The sequence below is a fragment of the Pangasianodon hypophthalmus genome, chromosome 7 (genome assembly GCF_027358585.1).
Source record: "Pangasianodon hypophthalmus isolate fPanHyp1 chromosome 7, fPanHyp1.pri, whole genome shotgun sequence".
NCBI lineage: Eukaryota > Metazoa > Chordata > Actinopteri > Siluriformes > Pangasiidae > Pangasianodon > Pangasianodon hypophthalmus.
In genome coordinates this window covers 16,998,489-17,011,380 of record NC_069716.1, presented here as the reverse complement: position 1 = coordinate 17,011,380, position 12,892 = coordinate 16,998,489, and the positions used below count along the sequence as shown (strand labels likewise).

The 12,892-nt window shown below is 40.2% G+C and overlaps 1 protein-coding gene across 1 annotated transcript in view; it reads right to left on the bottom strand.

Annotated features, from left to right (window-relative positions):
- Window positions 1-1,726: 1,726 nt before the first annotated feature.
- Window positions 1,727-12,892, bottom strand: part of gpc3 (glypican 3) — a 101,217-nt gene continuing 90,051 nt past the window's right edge. Inside the window, exon 8 of the mRNA XM_026917573.3 lies at window positions 1,727-4,162. Coding sequence (XP_026773374.3) covers window positions 3,990-4,162 — 173 coding nt within the window. The 3' untranslated portion in view covers window positions 1,727-3,989. The remainder of the gene's footprint in view (window positions 4,163-12,892) is intronic.

Here is a 12,892-nt window from a genome sequence, read left to right as displayed (position 1 = left end):
GTACAGAAAATGTATGTTATTTCCTATGCCGATGTTTTGACAAGCCATTTGGTTCACCATGTGACCAAGAGAGAGGCAATAATTTATGACTGATGGCAAAAGCTAGAAATGCAATTTATAGCCTCTTTAAATTAGACCCATGATTTATCACTTAATGTCACACTGGTAATCGTGTATTTATGCACTCTTGGCCTAAAGTATATTTTCCCACACCAAACTTCATCAAGAGCACACTTGGGGCCTCAACATGTCTGGATTTGTGAAAGCATGTGTATGTATCATTGCGGCTGTGTGTGTGTCTGCATGGTTTGGGGGAGGCTTTCAGCAACATCGCATTCCGACTATTGTGTTCTGCATTCCTCAGCCGGCCCCATTCATTCTGTGTGACTGTGGCTTGGAAAGCGGCTGGCCAATGGAAAGCCACTGAGGAGTTCTGGGGATCTCTTGACTATGGATGTGAAAGTGGGCTGGTGTTACTTTCAATGGACAACAAAAGGTGAGCACTATTTGCCTCAGAACTCTCACTAATGGACAAATTTGTGGCCCTGGAATTTCACAGAACGTGAATGGGATTGAGTGTAAAAAGAGAATTATGCTTGTTTCAGAAATGGCTCTTAAAGCAACATCAGTTTCATTAACATCTCAATGGGAACTAGCTAGTGTGAAACATTTTGTTACAGCTTGACATCACATGGCTGACTACTTTACAATTAACCTATATGTAACTTTACAAATGATCTATACATGATGAGTTTTTGGTGGCAGAATCATTATCTCGCAGCGATCTAACAATGAGCTGATAATGTCGGCAAAAATTAGCCTAATTGATGTTCTCAGTAATAGATAAATCAGTCTGTGCTCATTTCTCCAGTGCCCCATTCACCCCCACATAATATGGACCAGTTGACCCTAAAATTGGGTCGTCCTTGTATTGCCACTTTATTACCCTAAGAAAACATTCATCCTACGCATCTCAATGGGTCTGTTTGCCCATTCTCCCATCCCCATTAACATTCAGAGTGTAGGCAGGAGCTGGGGTCAGCTCAGCTGCTGCCTCCCTCTCTCAAGCCCCCACTGGCCAAGGCCTGATAACCAGGCTTTCGTTACCATTCTAAAGGTTCTTCGCAAGTTCTGAGAGAAAGACACAGCTAGAGACGGGTGAGCTTTATCTGGCTTTGAGGGAGAAAGGAGCAAGTGTGAGAATGCAAAAGACGCTGCCTCAGGGTGTGTGGCCCCACGGTCAGTTAGGTGGCCAGATTAGGCGGGTAATGGGAAATAAATTAGAGCCTGCTAAATACATTGGTGGGGGGCATTAGAAGGTAAACACTCAGGCAAAATGAGGTTTGTTTGCTGCTATTGGTGTGAAATTCTATAGCTGTGTCTGACACTTTTTTTTTACAGATCAAAGGAGTCAATGAATGAATAAGAAGATTGCATTTTGTTTATGTAGTTGGTCTTGTGTGGCTCCTCATACCTTAATCAGTCTGCATTTTTGACACATACTTGTGAAACTGGATATCAAAAAGGCGTCTTTGAGTTGAAGAGCAAGAACACATAGACTTCATAAAGATCCCTTTGTGTCTCATCAACTAACAAGAAACCCTCTCTAAAACCACAGAGAAAATTTCACAGCACAAAGTGAACATGTTTATTGACTTTAATAAATATGAAAACTGTGAAATCAGAATGCAGTCGCAAAGCCAGAAAACATCTTAATCTGGTTTGGATGTGACACACTCTGTTACCAAATACTCCAAAAAGTATCCATATTGGCTTCCACAAATCACAAATACTGGTCAACCAAGGAGACGTGCTACAAATACAAGAAGAACTCGTCACTGAATGTTGAACTGGGTAACTGGTGTGAGAGAAGGTCTTCGCGAGTGCTCCACGGCTCAGACCTGCCAAATGGCCTCAGACACTCCTCCACTACTCAATCAGCTGTAATATAAACAGGAATGAGGGAATTTGGTGTTTAATTACAGGAATTCTTAACATAATTCACTACAGGCCAGTGTGTAATAACTAATCTAATACCCACTGGATTTTAGATGTGATTTCATTCGTGAGTCCTTGATTGTTTACTTGAACTTACATGCCTATTGCTTTCAGATGCTCCAAGTCTGCTATATGTCTGGGCAACATATGACTACGCTTCATCAGACATAGCTCAAAATATGAAACCCTTTCCATAATTTACAAAAACATATATGAGAATCTTTATTACTCTACACTGTAAAAAAATTACTGTACATTTACAGTATTTATTTTACAGCAAAATACTGTTTTATTATTTTACAGAATTGCACTGTAAATGATTGGGCAATTAGAGCAGTGCATTTGTTAACAGTAAAATACCAGGAAATGCAATGCATAGTGGAATATTTAATGTTTTAGTAAAGATTCTTGTTGTGTCCACATCTGAAAATTACTGGATCTTATTCTGTGCTGAACTCTATTAGGTAAGCTCATACCCGCTCTGATGTAAGTTTATAAGCTAGTAAAAACTTCAGGTTGTAAAGCACAAACTTTCTTCTTTTAGTGTGAGTTAATTCAATGGTAGAAGTGGTTGAATCAGTGCGAGCTAGTTGAGGGAAGTGGTAGTTAAGCCTTAGAGCTACAGATCAGAAAGTCGTAAATTCAGATCCCAGCACTGCCAAACTGCCATGGTTGACCCTTAACCTTCAACTGCTCAGTTATTATCCTGCTTCAATTTTAAGTTTCATATAACTTTCAAAAAAGCGTGAGCAAAATGAGTAAATGGAAAGCAAGTGGATTATATTTTCTTTAAAATTTACAGTACATTACCGAAAACATACAGTGATATACTGTAAAAATTTAATTACCTGTAAATATATTACAGTACTTTATTGTAAATATGTCCTATAATCGTACAGTGAATTATTACATTGGTCTCAAGTAACAGGATTATACCTTTGTGTGCCAATTTTAGAAACAAAGAAAAACAGGGTCAAACACTTGAGCCATCAACACAGAGCCTCCTTTCTTGGATGCCATTGTCTTGGCAACTTGTAAATCAAGGCAAAGATGAGAGGAGGACATTTATGGGTGTTCACGTAGGCCATATCTTTAATCATCCACCTCCAGTACACACCTAAATATGACATGGCCTGTCACTGCGAGAGTCAGAGAGACAGACAAGGATACAGAGAAAGAGAAAGAGAGAAATATATATCTCCAATGAGAGAAAAAGCAAAGAGAGAGAGACAGATGGAAGAAAAGGTAGCATGACTCTAAAAGGGAAAGTTACCATTGTAATAAACTGTTATCTCTCCAAATAAAATTCAGCTGGTGTCACCCTGCAGTGAGAAGGTTTCACAACGACATACCAATCCCTTGATCTCCTGCAAGGATCATTTACTGCAGAGGAAATGAGTGGCAGAATTAGGATGCAACGTGGTGTGTGTGTGTGTGTTTGAGTGTCCAGGAATCAGACAGACCCCATGTCCACTAGAGAAGCACTACATTTCCCCAGACCCTATTAGTCACAGTCTTCCTCCTCTAGAAAGTCCAATAAATTACAAAAGCATGGCCTCTAGAAAAAAAAAAGGGGGTAGGTCCTTTACATACAGGAAGCTCTGTTCTTTGTGTAAAGCCATGTGTAAAACACCAGAGAGCAAATAATTTCCCATGTAAAACAGATGACTGTAATATGGGATAAAAGCACAAAGGGATACAGTTAGGATATGTGTCGTATTTATCATGCTCTGAGAGTACATCTTTAATGGTTTGGCAACTGAACAGGTCCTTGTAGAAGTACAAAAAAACAGACGTTCATTAAGTAAAAGCAGAGATAGCACACATAAAGGGAGAAAGAGTCTTCTTTCCTCAGTCTAGATCATCTTTCACTGTATATACAAAGGGTCAACTGCGGTGTCCTTTCAAATTCACTGGCCAGTTTAAAGGACAGTCAGGAGTTGATGAAGAGGGAGTCTGGAGTGGAGTCTGTGTAAAACAGATTGGAGGGTTCACTGAAATCCAAAGAGAAGGAGGATGACGAACAGAAGGAAGACACGAGGGACATACAGGCCGTCTGCTGCTCCGGGTACAGACGCTCCGCCATGTGTGTCTGTGGCAAGCCTCGGGGTCAGGAGCAACTCGTGAAAGGTCAAGTCATCCATTGCCAAATTATCTGCCAGATCTGAAAGAGAGAGAAACAGGAGACGAAATTAAGTACTCATACAATGTCTAATTTGAAGTGGAAAGCAAGGGAAATCTTAGCCTCTTACATTAAGTGCAGATTAAAGCTGGAAAAGCTCTTTCCCACCTTTCAGTGCTATGGTATACTGGTGTAACACTTTAAAATGGTATACTGCTGTAACATTTTCAGCACAATTAAAAAAATCTCTAAGGCTGAGAGTATTATCATATTGACATATAGATGGCAACATTCCAGAGAAATAGGAGGTCACAAACATTTTTAAAGAACAAATGTTAGGAGAAAAGGGCAGAAAATGCCATTTCTACATAGTTTTCATAAAATACTGAATGCTAAGAGCAAAAGCCTGACAGCTTCCCTAACCATGTAATGTAGTACTTGCACTGTTGCTGTAATGTATATGTAATATGTTGCTGTAATGTTATATGTAAAATGTTGCTGTAATGTTATATGTAAAATGTGGAAGTTGGAAGCAAATGCTACCGTTCTCTACATTATCTGCTTTCTATCATTGTGTGACATTGTACACCTGTCTAGATTTGTGTGTTATCATCATGATTCAAAGCAAATGTATTCTGTCTGCAACAACTTGCCCATCAGGCATGCCATCATCCCAAAAGGAAACAACTTTTCATTTATGTCAGCATCCCATATTGGGGCGCATGGTCTGAGAAATGCACAAGAGAGACACTGATATAAGTAGTGAGTTATGAGAAAGGCCAAGAGGATATCAGTTATAAAAGACCACTAAAGAGAGGCACTTCAACTATGTGTGGAAGTGCCTCCTATCAAGCCAGCTGTGCAGACCCTCATTCTTTCAGAGACTACACACACACACACAAGAGCATGTGCCAGACACACACCATACACACAATAGCCTACACACATGCACCCAGTGAAGCAGCTCATTTCTAACATAGCTTTCCTGTGATAGCAGCATACACTCCCTATTATCCCAGACACAACAACCACACAACACAGACACACACACAGACACACAAAATACAACACAACTTTTTAGCTGAGTCCTAACAAACCACACATATCACTAGAATCTGAGGGCTAGGATATCAACTTTAATCAAAATACATAAATGCCATTGACACGCTACATTTTCTAAAATATCTTAATTATGCATGTATAAGGGCCAAACCATCAACCCAACCCATACTATTTAGTGCTTGGCAATTCTAGCAAATTTCATGAATACCGTGGTACTATATCTTATTTTGATCATTTCTGTCTTTCTTCCACTACTAGTATATTGTATTGTTAAAAAAAAAAACAGATGTAGACATCAGTTTATCGCAGGAGGCATGGGCATTTAGAGTATTTCAGCCGTGCAAATGGCCAAAATACATATCTCAATACAAATTTTACAGACAACTAAATAACATGGTGCATGTTTCTGTGTGTGACCACACACCTAGCCCCCAGCAAGAGTGTGGACTGAAAGTCTGGAACCCCTGATGGATCCTACGAGTTAAAGGGGTTAAGAGAAAATGGCCATGATTAATTACTTAACCAACTGTTAACAGTGCCTGTGTCCCACCATATAAGGATATTCGAGGATGTTCTTTAGGAGGAGTGGATGCGCTCATTCCTGTGTGTCTGACTTTAAGACAGAACAGGCCACAGGGTTAGAAAACATTTTTTGTGCATAAGGGCATTGTTTAAATCATTCATAACAACTTTTAGTAAATAAACATATGTTCACATTTAAGTTTATTCTACACACATCATTATAAAGGAGGCCCCGGTCCTTAATGTCACTCACTTCTCCACTGTACTGTCACTGCTTCCATTCTGGAGCTACTGCTCCAGGGAGGAAGTCCACCATTTGCCCGAGTGGCTGCATGGTGCTGGGACTGGCAGGAAAGCCTGAAACGTAATTAATTCTGGGTCTTAAGATCGGCTGGCAGTGAGAACCAGGCCAAGTGCAGGACAGGAAAAGAGATGGAGGCCTAATCTTGGGGAGGTGTCTAAATGCCAAGGGGCCCATTTCAGTGCTGCCACCTTTAAAACAGGGGAAGGGGGTGAACAAATAAAGCTTGGGTACTGAAAACTCCTTGAAATTTCTTTGCAATTACGACAACGCTTGAACGCGAGCCAGAGGACAATTAACTTTTTCTTCCCCTGCCTCCATGGCCAGGCCAATGGTTAGGGCACACCTCTAGCATGAAAGGCTGATTTGTCATTGTGACAGCAGCACACTGTACAGCCACTCCCATTAAAGCAGACATGCAATTTGATACAGCTTTTATATACACTCACCCTGCTTGAGAAGAGTGAATAAACCACCGAGGCAGGCATGCAAGTGTGTAAGAGCATTGTTCAGGAAAACTATGGTGAGCTGCGAAGGGGTATGAATCATTTAGTAAAAATCTTGGCCTTCAGAAACATGCAGTGAGTAGAAAAAAAATGCAAAAGGGGGTGGGTAACTGGTGAAACTGAACACTCCACACAAACGGTGTTTGAAAAAGGCCTTGTGCTGCAGGGTTTTCAGAACAAGCCAATGGGGACTGAGAATTATAAAAACAGTGGGTCCACTAGTGGGTCCCTACTCCTTAGTACTGGGACTAATGTGCTATTGTAATTGGTCACAAATACTCGTGTTTGTGTCAGGGAAAAGGAAAAACAGACATCAGAAGGAGGCTTAAGCTTTCTTCCTCTCTCAAGGATACCATAAGAAGCCTGTGCATGGCTTGAATAATTTACTAAAGGAATGTATGGATGCAGCAGGTCCACTACAAATATCAACAGCACCCTCACTGGTGATGAATGTAACCAACATGGAACATTCTGACACACAATATAGCAGGGTCTTCCTGGCGCTGGAACAGTCTACAACCCCCCACCATGGCTATCAGTTTCCCAGAGGATAACGCCCCAAGGGTCAGCGCTGTGCCATCATGGACTGGCTTGCGTTATCACAAAGTTGCGAGGTCCTGTTACCACTCAGGGTGAAAGGTCAAAAGGCAGCCATTGATTGTTAATGGTGGGACATAGCTGGCTCAATGGTAGTCTCACACATACAAACACAAAAACACAAGCTTCATGCAGAGTCCTCAGGTTTATGGCAAGTCTTCAGAATGGAGAATGGAATAGTAGATGATTCTGTAAAGAGAAGTGGACTGTTTTGTTTTCTTGTAATCATGTAAAGGTCAATGTGTTTTGACTGAGTGCAACTTTACAATGTATCCATAAACCCTTTTACTCACGGAAAGGCTGTTAATTTCAGCAAAACAATACAAAATTAAGCCTAATGACCAAACACAACTCTAAATCTAACTAATTGCAGCTAAGCATAAAGGGTAAGAACAAATACTCTTCAGGACACAAAATGTATTAAATAACAGTGCACTAAACTATTCAAACTGAAAAAAAAATACATACTCAATATTTACTCTCTAGTGATTTTTTTTTGAGAACACAGTATCCATGCGATGATATTTTGACGAGGAGAAAAAAAAAGAGAAATGAAATCCTTATACTCCCAGCAGACTCCACTGTTATCCATGTGTCAATTTATTGCAGAACATTCCTCAAATCATAAAAGCTCTCCAGGAGGACTTGGACAGTATACATTATACAAATTTTTTTCAGATGTTCCAGACAAAAGACGAACATCCCCCTGTACATTCACAGTGTTTATCCTGCAGGCCTGAGCCCTGTACAGGTGTGCCTCAGAACTGCATGGTCTATGGAATGTGAATTTCCAAACACAGGTGCTTCTTATGAAACAGGAATTGGTTCATATTGCAGCTGCATTTGCTGAGTTCATGCTTATGAAAATACACATGAATGTAGTAATTTTATAGAGAATCCCACCAGCTTAGCTGGTCTTTTGACATCAATGCTTCCAAACAAGTAGCTCGAATACAACTTTTAAGGCAGACCTGTCTGTCAGTGTATGTATGATTAGACATAAAGAGCAGATTTTTACGCACTTTTGCATAAATCAAATTATGGTCCTCGAGGTAGGGCACGGAGGTCTGACATCAGATAGTACATATCTACCCCAAACTAGATTAGCTCAAAGTCCGTTTCAACTTGTCAGAAATGCTACAAAGGCTATAAGATAATTCTATCATGTGTGCTAACAACTGTCCCATTTCCGATACTACTAAGAGCAGAAATATAAAGGTGAATGATATAGGCGGCCAGGGACACACATTCTAGGCAGATAAGTCAGCAAATGTAAATCCCGCATGTCACACAAGATGGATCACTAAAACATCTGTCACACATGCAGTTTTTTTCTGTAAATGTTTCAGCAGCTTACCAGGATGAGGTTATGAGTGAACATGAACTAAAGTCACGGTGATCTGGCAATTTGCTGGGAACACACCTAGTAAAATTTTCAGTAATTCTCTCAGTAGGCTTAAGTGTGAACACAAGCTATAACATTGTATGGTAGGATAGTACAGAGTTATAATATGCAAGTCATAATGATCATTTCGATATGGGTAAAACTAAAATGAACATAATCAAATAAACAAGGAAAATATCCCACATGACTTTTTACTCTTTGGGTCGGAAGTTTTTAACATAAACAAAAAAAGACTACTGAATATGTCTGGATATTAGACAGAGTCTATAGCTTTTAACTGTTTGAGTAGAGTGCAAAATTATGTGCCAGCTAAAAAGTATTTTGGGATTCAGAAATATTTGACAAAATTACCCTGAAAGTTATAGACATTATATTGAAATGCAAGCCTGGAAGCACTTTGAGTGTTCTCAGAGGACAAAGGCACAGAATTTTCATCCAAAGATCACCTTTTTTCCATTTGAGGTCACTAGTTACTCAAGTTACTTTAACAGTTGCGTATGTACCATGGCTATATCTGTTGCGATCAAAAGCAAAAACAAGGTCCAAAAAGGCAAATGACAAATAGCAACAGACATAAAATCTTTTTTTGCAGAATATGACAGAGAACTCCCTCATCTTGTCTCATCTCATCCTCCTCCTTCCTGGAGTAATGTCCAGGAAGATGGGGCTTCTTAGTACTGTATTTTTGGTTTTGGTTAAATTTGCTTATTATTAATTTCATTAATATTTGTTAGTTATTTCAGTGAAATAGCAGTGTGTTTTATGTGAAGATGTCTGAACAGACCTCCATGTCAATTAAGGTTGTGTTGTAATTGTAGGGACTAGCGGCCAGCTCAGGTCTGACTGTGGATGAGTGAGGAAGGGAATGTGAACGTCAGCTTCCACACCCATTTTCCTGACCACAGGGTCAAACCAATAGGTCTGCCAAGAAAAACCTAGCAACCCTGAGAAGGCTGAACCCCACCTAAAGCACTCAGCACAATGTCTTAAACAACATTCACTCATGCTCACTGCTCTCTCACTGCAGATCTCCCAGAGAGAGAGAGAGAGAGAGAGAGAGAGAGAGAGAGGTTTGGCAGTAGCAAATCAAAGCAAGTGAATACGTGGTATAATGGTGAGGAGAAATTAATTGCTCATGTGAGGGGCTTCATCACTTCTAAACTGACAAAGCCTCTTAGAGGAGCAGTGAAATGCTTTCAAGGTTATAACACAAGTCCTGTCATATTGGCTACTACAAAACATTTCAAATAACCTGGAGGAGTGAAAACATTCATCGAGAAAGACAAGTGGAAAAAGAGAGGAAAAGACTGTAGCTGCTAAAAAAAACTCAGCCAAGACGATAGAGGCAGAAAACAAGAAAGGCAAGGAGCTTGAGTGGAGATGTGCAAAGGGCAAGTCTCTATGTCCCTCCTAATGACTCAAGCAGACTAACGCAGGAAATATGACTACATGTTTGTAGATAATTGATTCCTTTCCCCTAAAGCTGGACCGCAGCAACCCATGGCCAACATTCCCCACTGCTCTCCAATGGGCCCCTTGGTGGGCCAAATTCAAGTCAACAGCTATTAATTAGACACACTGGTGTCTGCAGAGGGATGACCAACACACCGCAGTCATAATGCTGCTCTCAATAAAACCTGACACAATTAGATTTGCCCTTGTGTATTTATATCCCTGTACTTCTGGTAGAGACAAATCAGATGTTTAAAGCCAAAGACAGAAGGGCAGATCTAGAAAGAAGTAAGGCAAATGTCTCTACAAAGACTATGTTATAGTGTATGGTGGACCCAACAAAGTGAACAGGAAGACATTTGAGATTTGCCCTAACTAGAAGATGGCAGATTTTACTACATATTTTAGCTACATAGCAATAAGAAAATGTTACTATAGGTAAAGAAATAAAAATGAATCTGAAAAGAGTGAGAAACTTTGCCAGTCACCACACTAGCCTGCTACTGAAAATGGTTGTAAAGAAATGATTCCAGACATTAATCAGGCACGGCATGGCTCGCGTGGAGGTGGAAATATTAACAATAGAAAGGATTATGGGTAATTTGGAGAGCTGAGCTGGGTTTGGTGGAAAAGCACTAGTAGTTACACAACTAGCAGGAGAATTAATAATAAGCGCAGATACAGAAAGCAACAAGGAATTGCAGTCATTTCCCTTTGAGTCGTCTAAACCATCACTGTTATTAATGAAATAACTCTTAAAGCAATTCCTAGCAATGATCTGGACCAATGATCTTTTGTAAATATGATTAAATATAAAATTATGACAAAATAGAGAAGGAAGAATGCAAGCCTAATAAGCTTGTTAATGTTAACTCACTAATATGAACATGCCTTAAGCATTCTCTAATACATTTCAAGATACTGAGAAAGCAATTATTTTGCATTTTATTGCTAAAACTCAAACCATTAAATCCATGTATTACATGAGACCCTGCTTCCCTTACCACAATTAGATGATAACCCCTAATGTGAACAGCAACTGTAACTAGCTTGCTAGCATCAGGCTTGCTAGGTAACGTTACCTAGTGAGCCAGATCTAATGCCTCAAAACTGTTCATATTCAAACAATATGGAGGATTTCCCAAATTATGGTGTATGACATCACATTCTCAAGCCCTATAGTGTTAAATGTTGAAAATAATGGTGATTATTTGCATTATTAGCCCCATTGAAGCAGCCAAGGAACCAACTGTCTGAGAGATACGAGTCCAGCAGGAGAGATTAAAGGACACATGCGTGATAATACTTATGCAGGAGACTACATCTATGAATCAATGCCATTGCTCTTTTGTACTACTCATTATTATTCAAAAAGTCCCACTGCTTTAGAGTTAGCTATTTAAGTGACTTTGTCTCAACATTAGCTCTCAGTTACCGGCCTGCATGGTCACTGTAGGCATGAATAGATGAGCACCGATGCTTTCCCCTGGCTTGAGTCTCTAGAGAATGTAGTCATGTTGACAGACATGCCACAAGAAGCCGTCTGGAGTCAATTTGTTACGTCAAGAGCTCTCGCTCTTGTAAATAAAACTCTTAAACAAACAAGCACAATTTTTTGAAGGAGAAAGGCAGGACTCTTGTGAATGAAGGACTCCCTGTAGATTATGGTAAATATTGTTTGGAATTATTTAGGATTTTCTCTTCTCTTCACACAGCTGAAGTCAGACTTCGGCCAATTTTCCCACCATCTTCATGAATGGCCTCCTAAAGTGCTCTCTTATATGAAACAATGCAATGTGACAGGTTTAAATTCCCAGTGATCAACTTGTCTTATAGTGGGAACCAGCAAGAACCCTAAAACATCTATAGAGGCCATCCATCACAAGCTCGTGCACATCAGGCCAGATGCTGTTTACACAGATGGTGGTTAAGTCTCATTATTTTTGTGAGTGTGTGTGGTTGGACGTTTATGTGTGAGCTGTGCAAGAGCGGGGAGGGACTGGTGTTTATAAGCCAAGGGAGAGGGGAGGGAATTCTGCACAATCCTCCAGATCCGTTGCACCATTCCTCAAGGCAAACTTCCGCTCACTACAATCAGGATGATTTGCAGATGAGATGGTGCCGCCACTGCAGCTTCCTCCCGGGAGGGAAACAACCCTTTTGCTTCATTTTGGTTTAATGAGCTCATTTTCCAAACAGGCCATTAACCAATTCAAATTCGAGTCAACAGTACTATAGGTAGACTGTGCTGCACCATCACTATAGCTCTAAATCCCTGAAATCTATCCACCATATCAGATTACTGGACCATCCAGTGCACAAGAATGTGATCAAGTGCCTGCTTAACTGCTTCCCTTCAAAGTCTTATTGCTGTACCTTGACAGATCAGAGCTTTCCCGCTTCACATTCAAAAACAAGAACCAGCACTGGATCATCATGTCTCTGTGACAGCATTGCTAATTCCAACATGGTGGAAGTGTTTGTGTTAAAATTCCTTTGTCTGATTGGCCAATTGGTTAAACAGCATGTGTCATATGTGTGTCACACCTGTCACTGCAGAAACCATGAACTACACTTCCCAGGATCCTCAGCCAACCACCCATCTACATCATATAAACAATCATATGACACATATCCGACTAACAATCATTAAATTTTGATCAAGCACACCTGCTCAGAATTATACACACCCATCTTAATCAACACAGAGTCCCAAGAGATCTTTCTGAAGTCTCACTCCTGAATTCTGCATATGACGTTACTACCTTATTATTCTGTATATCCTGGTTTGAGTTTGGTTTTGCTTTTGATCCTGATCCTGGCTCTGCCCATTTTAGTCTGTTTGTAGATAATATGACTCCTTGCCTGATCCTCACTCTGATTATTGCCTTGCCCTTTTTGTTGTTTTTTTTTTGCCCTGATCCAAG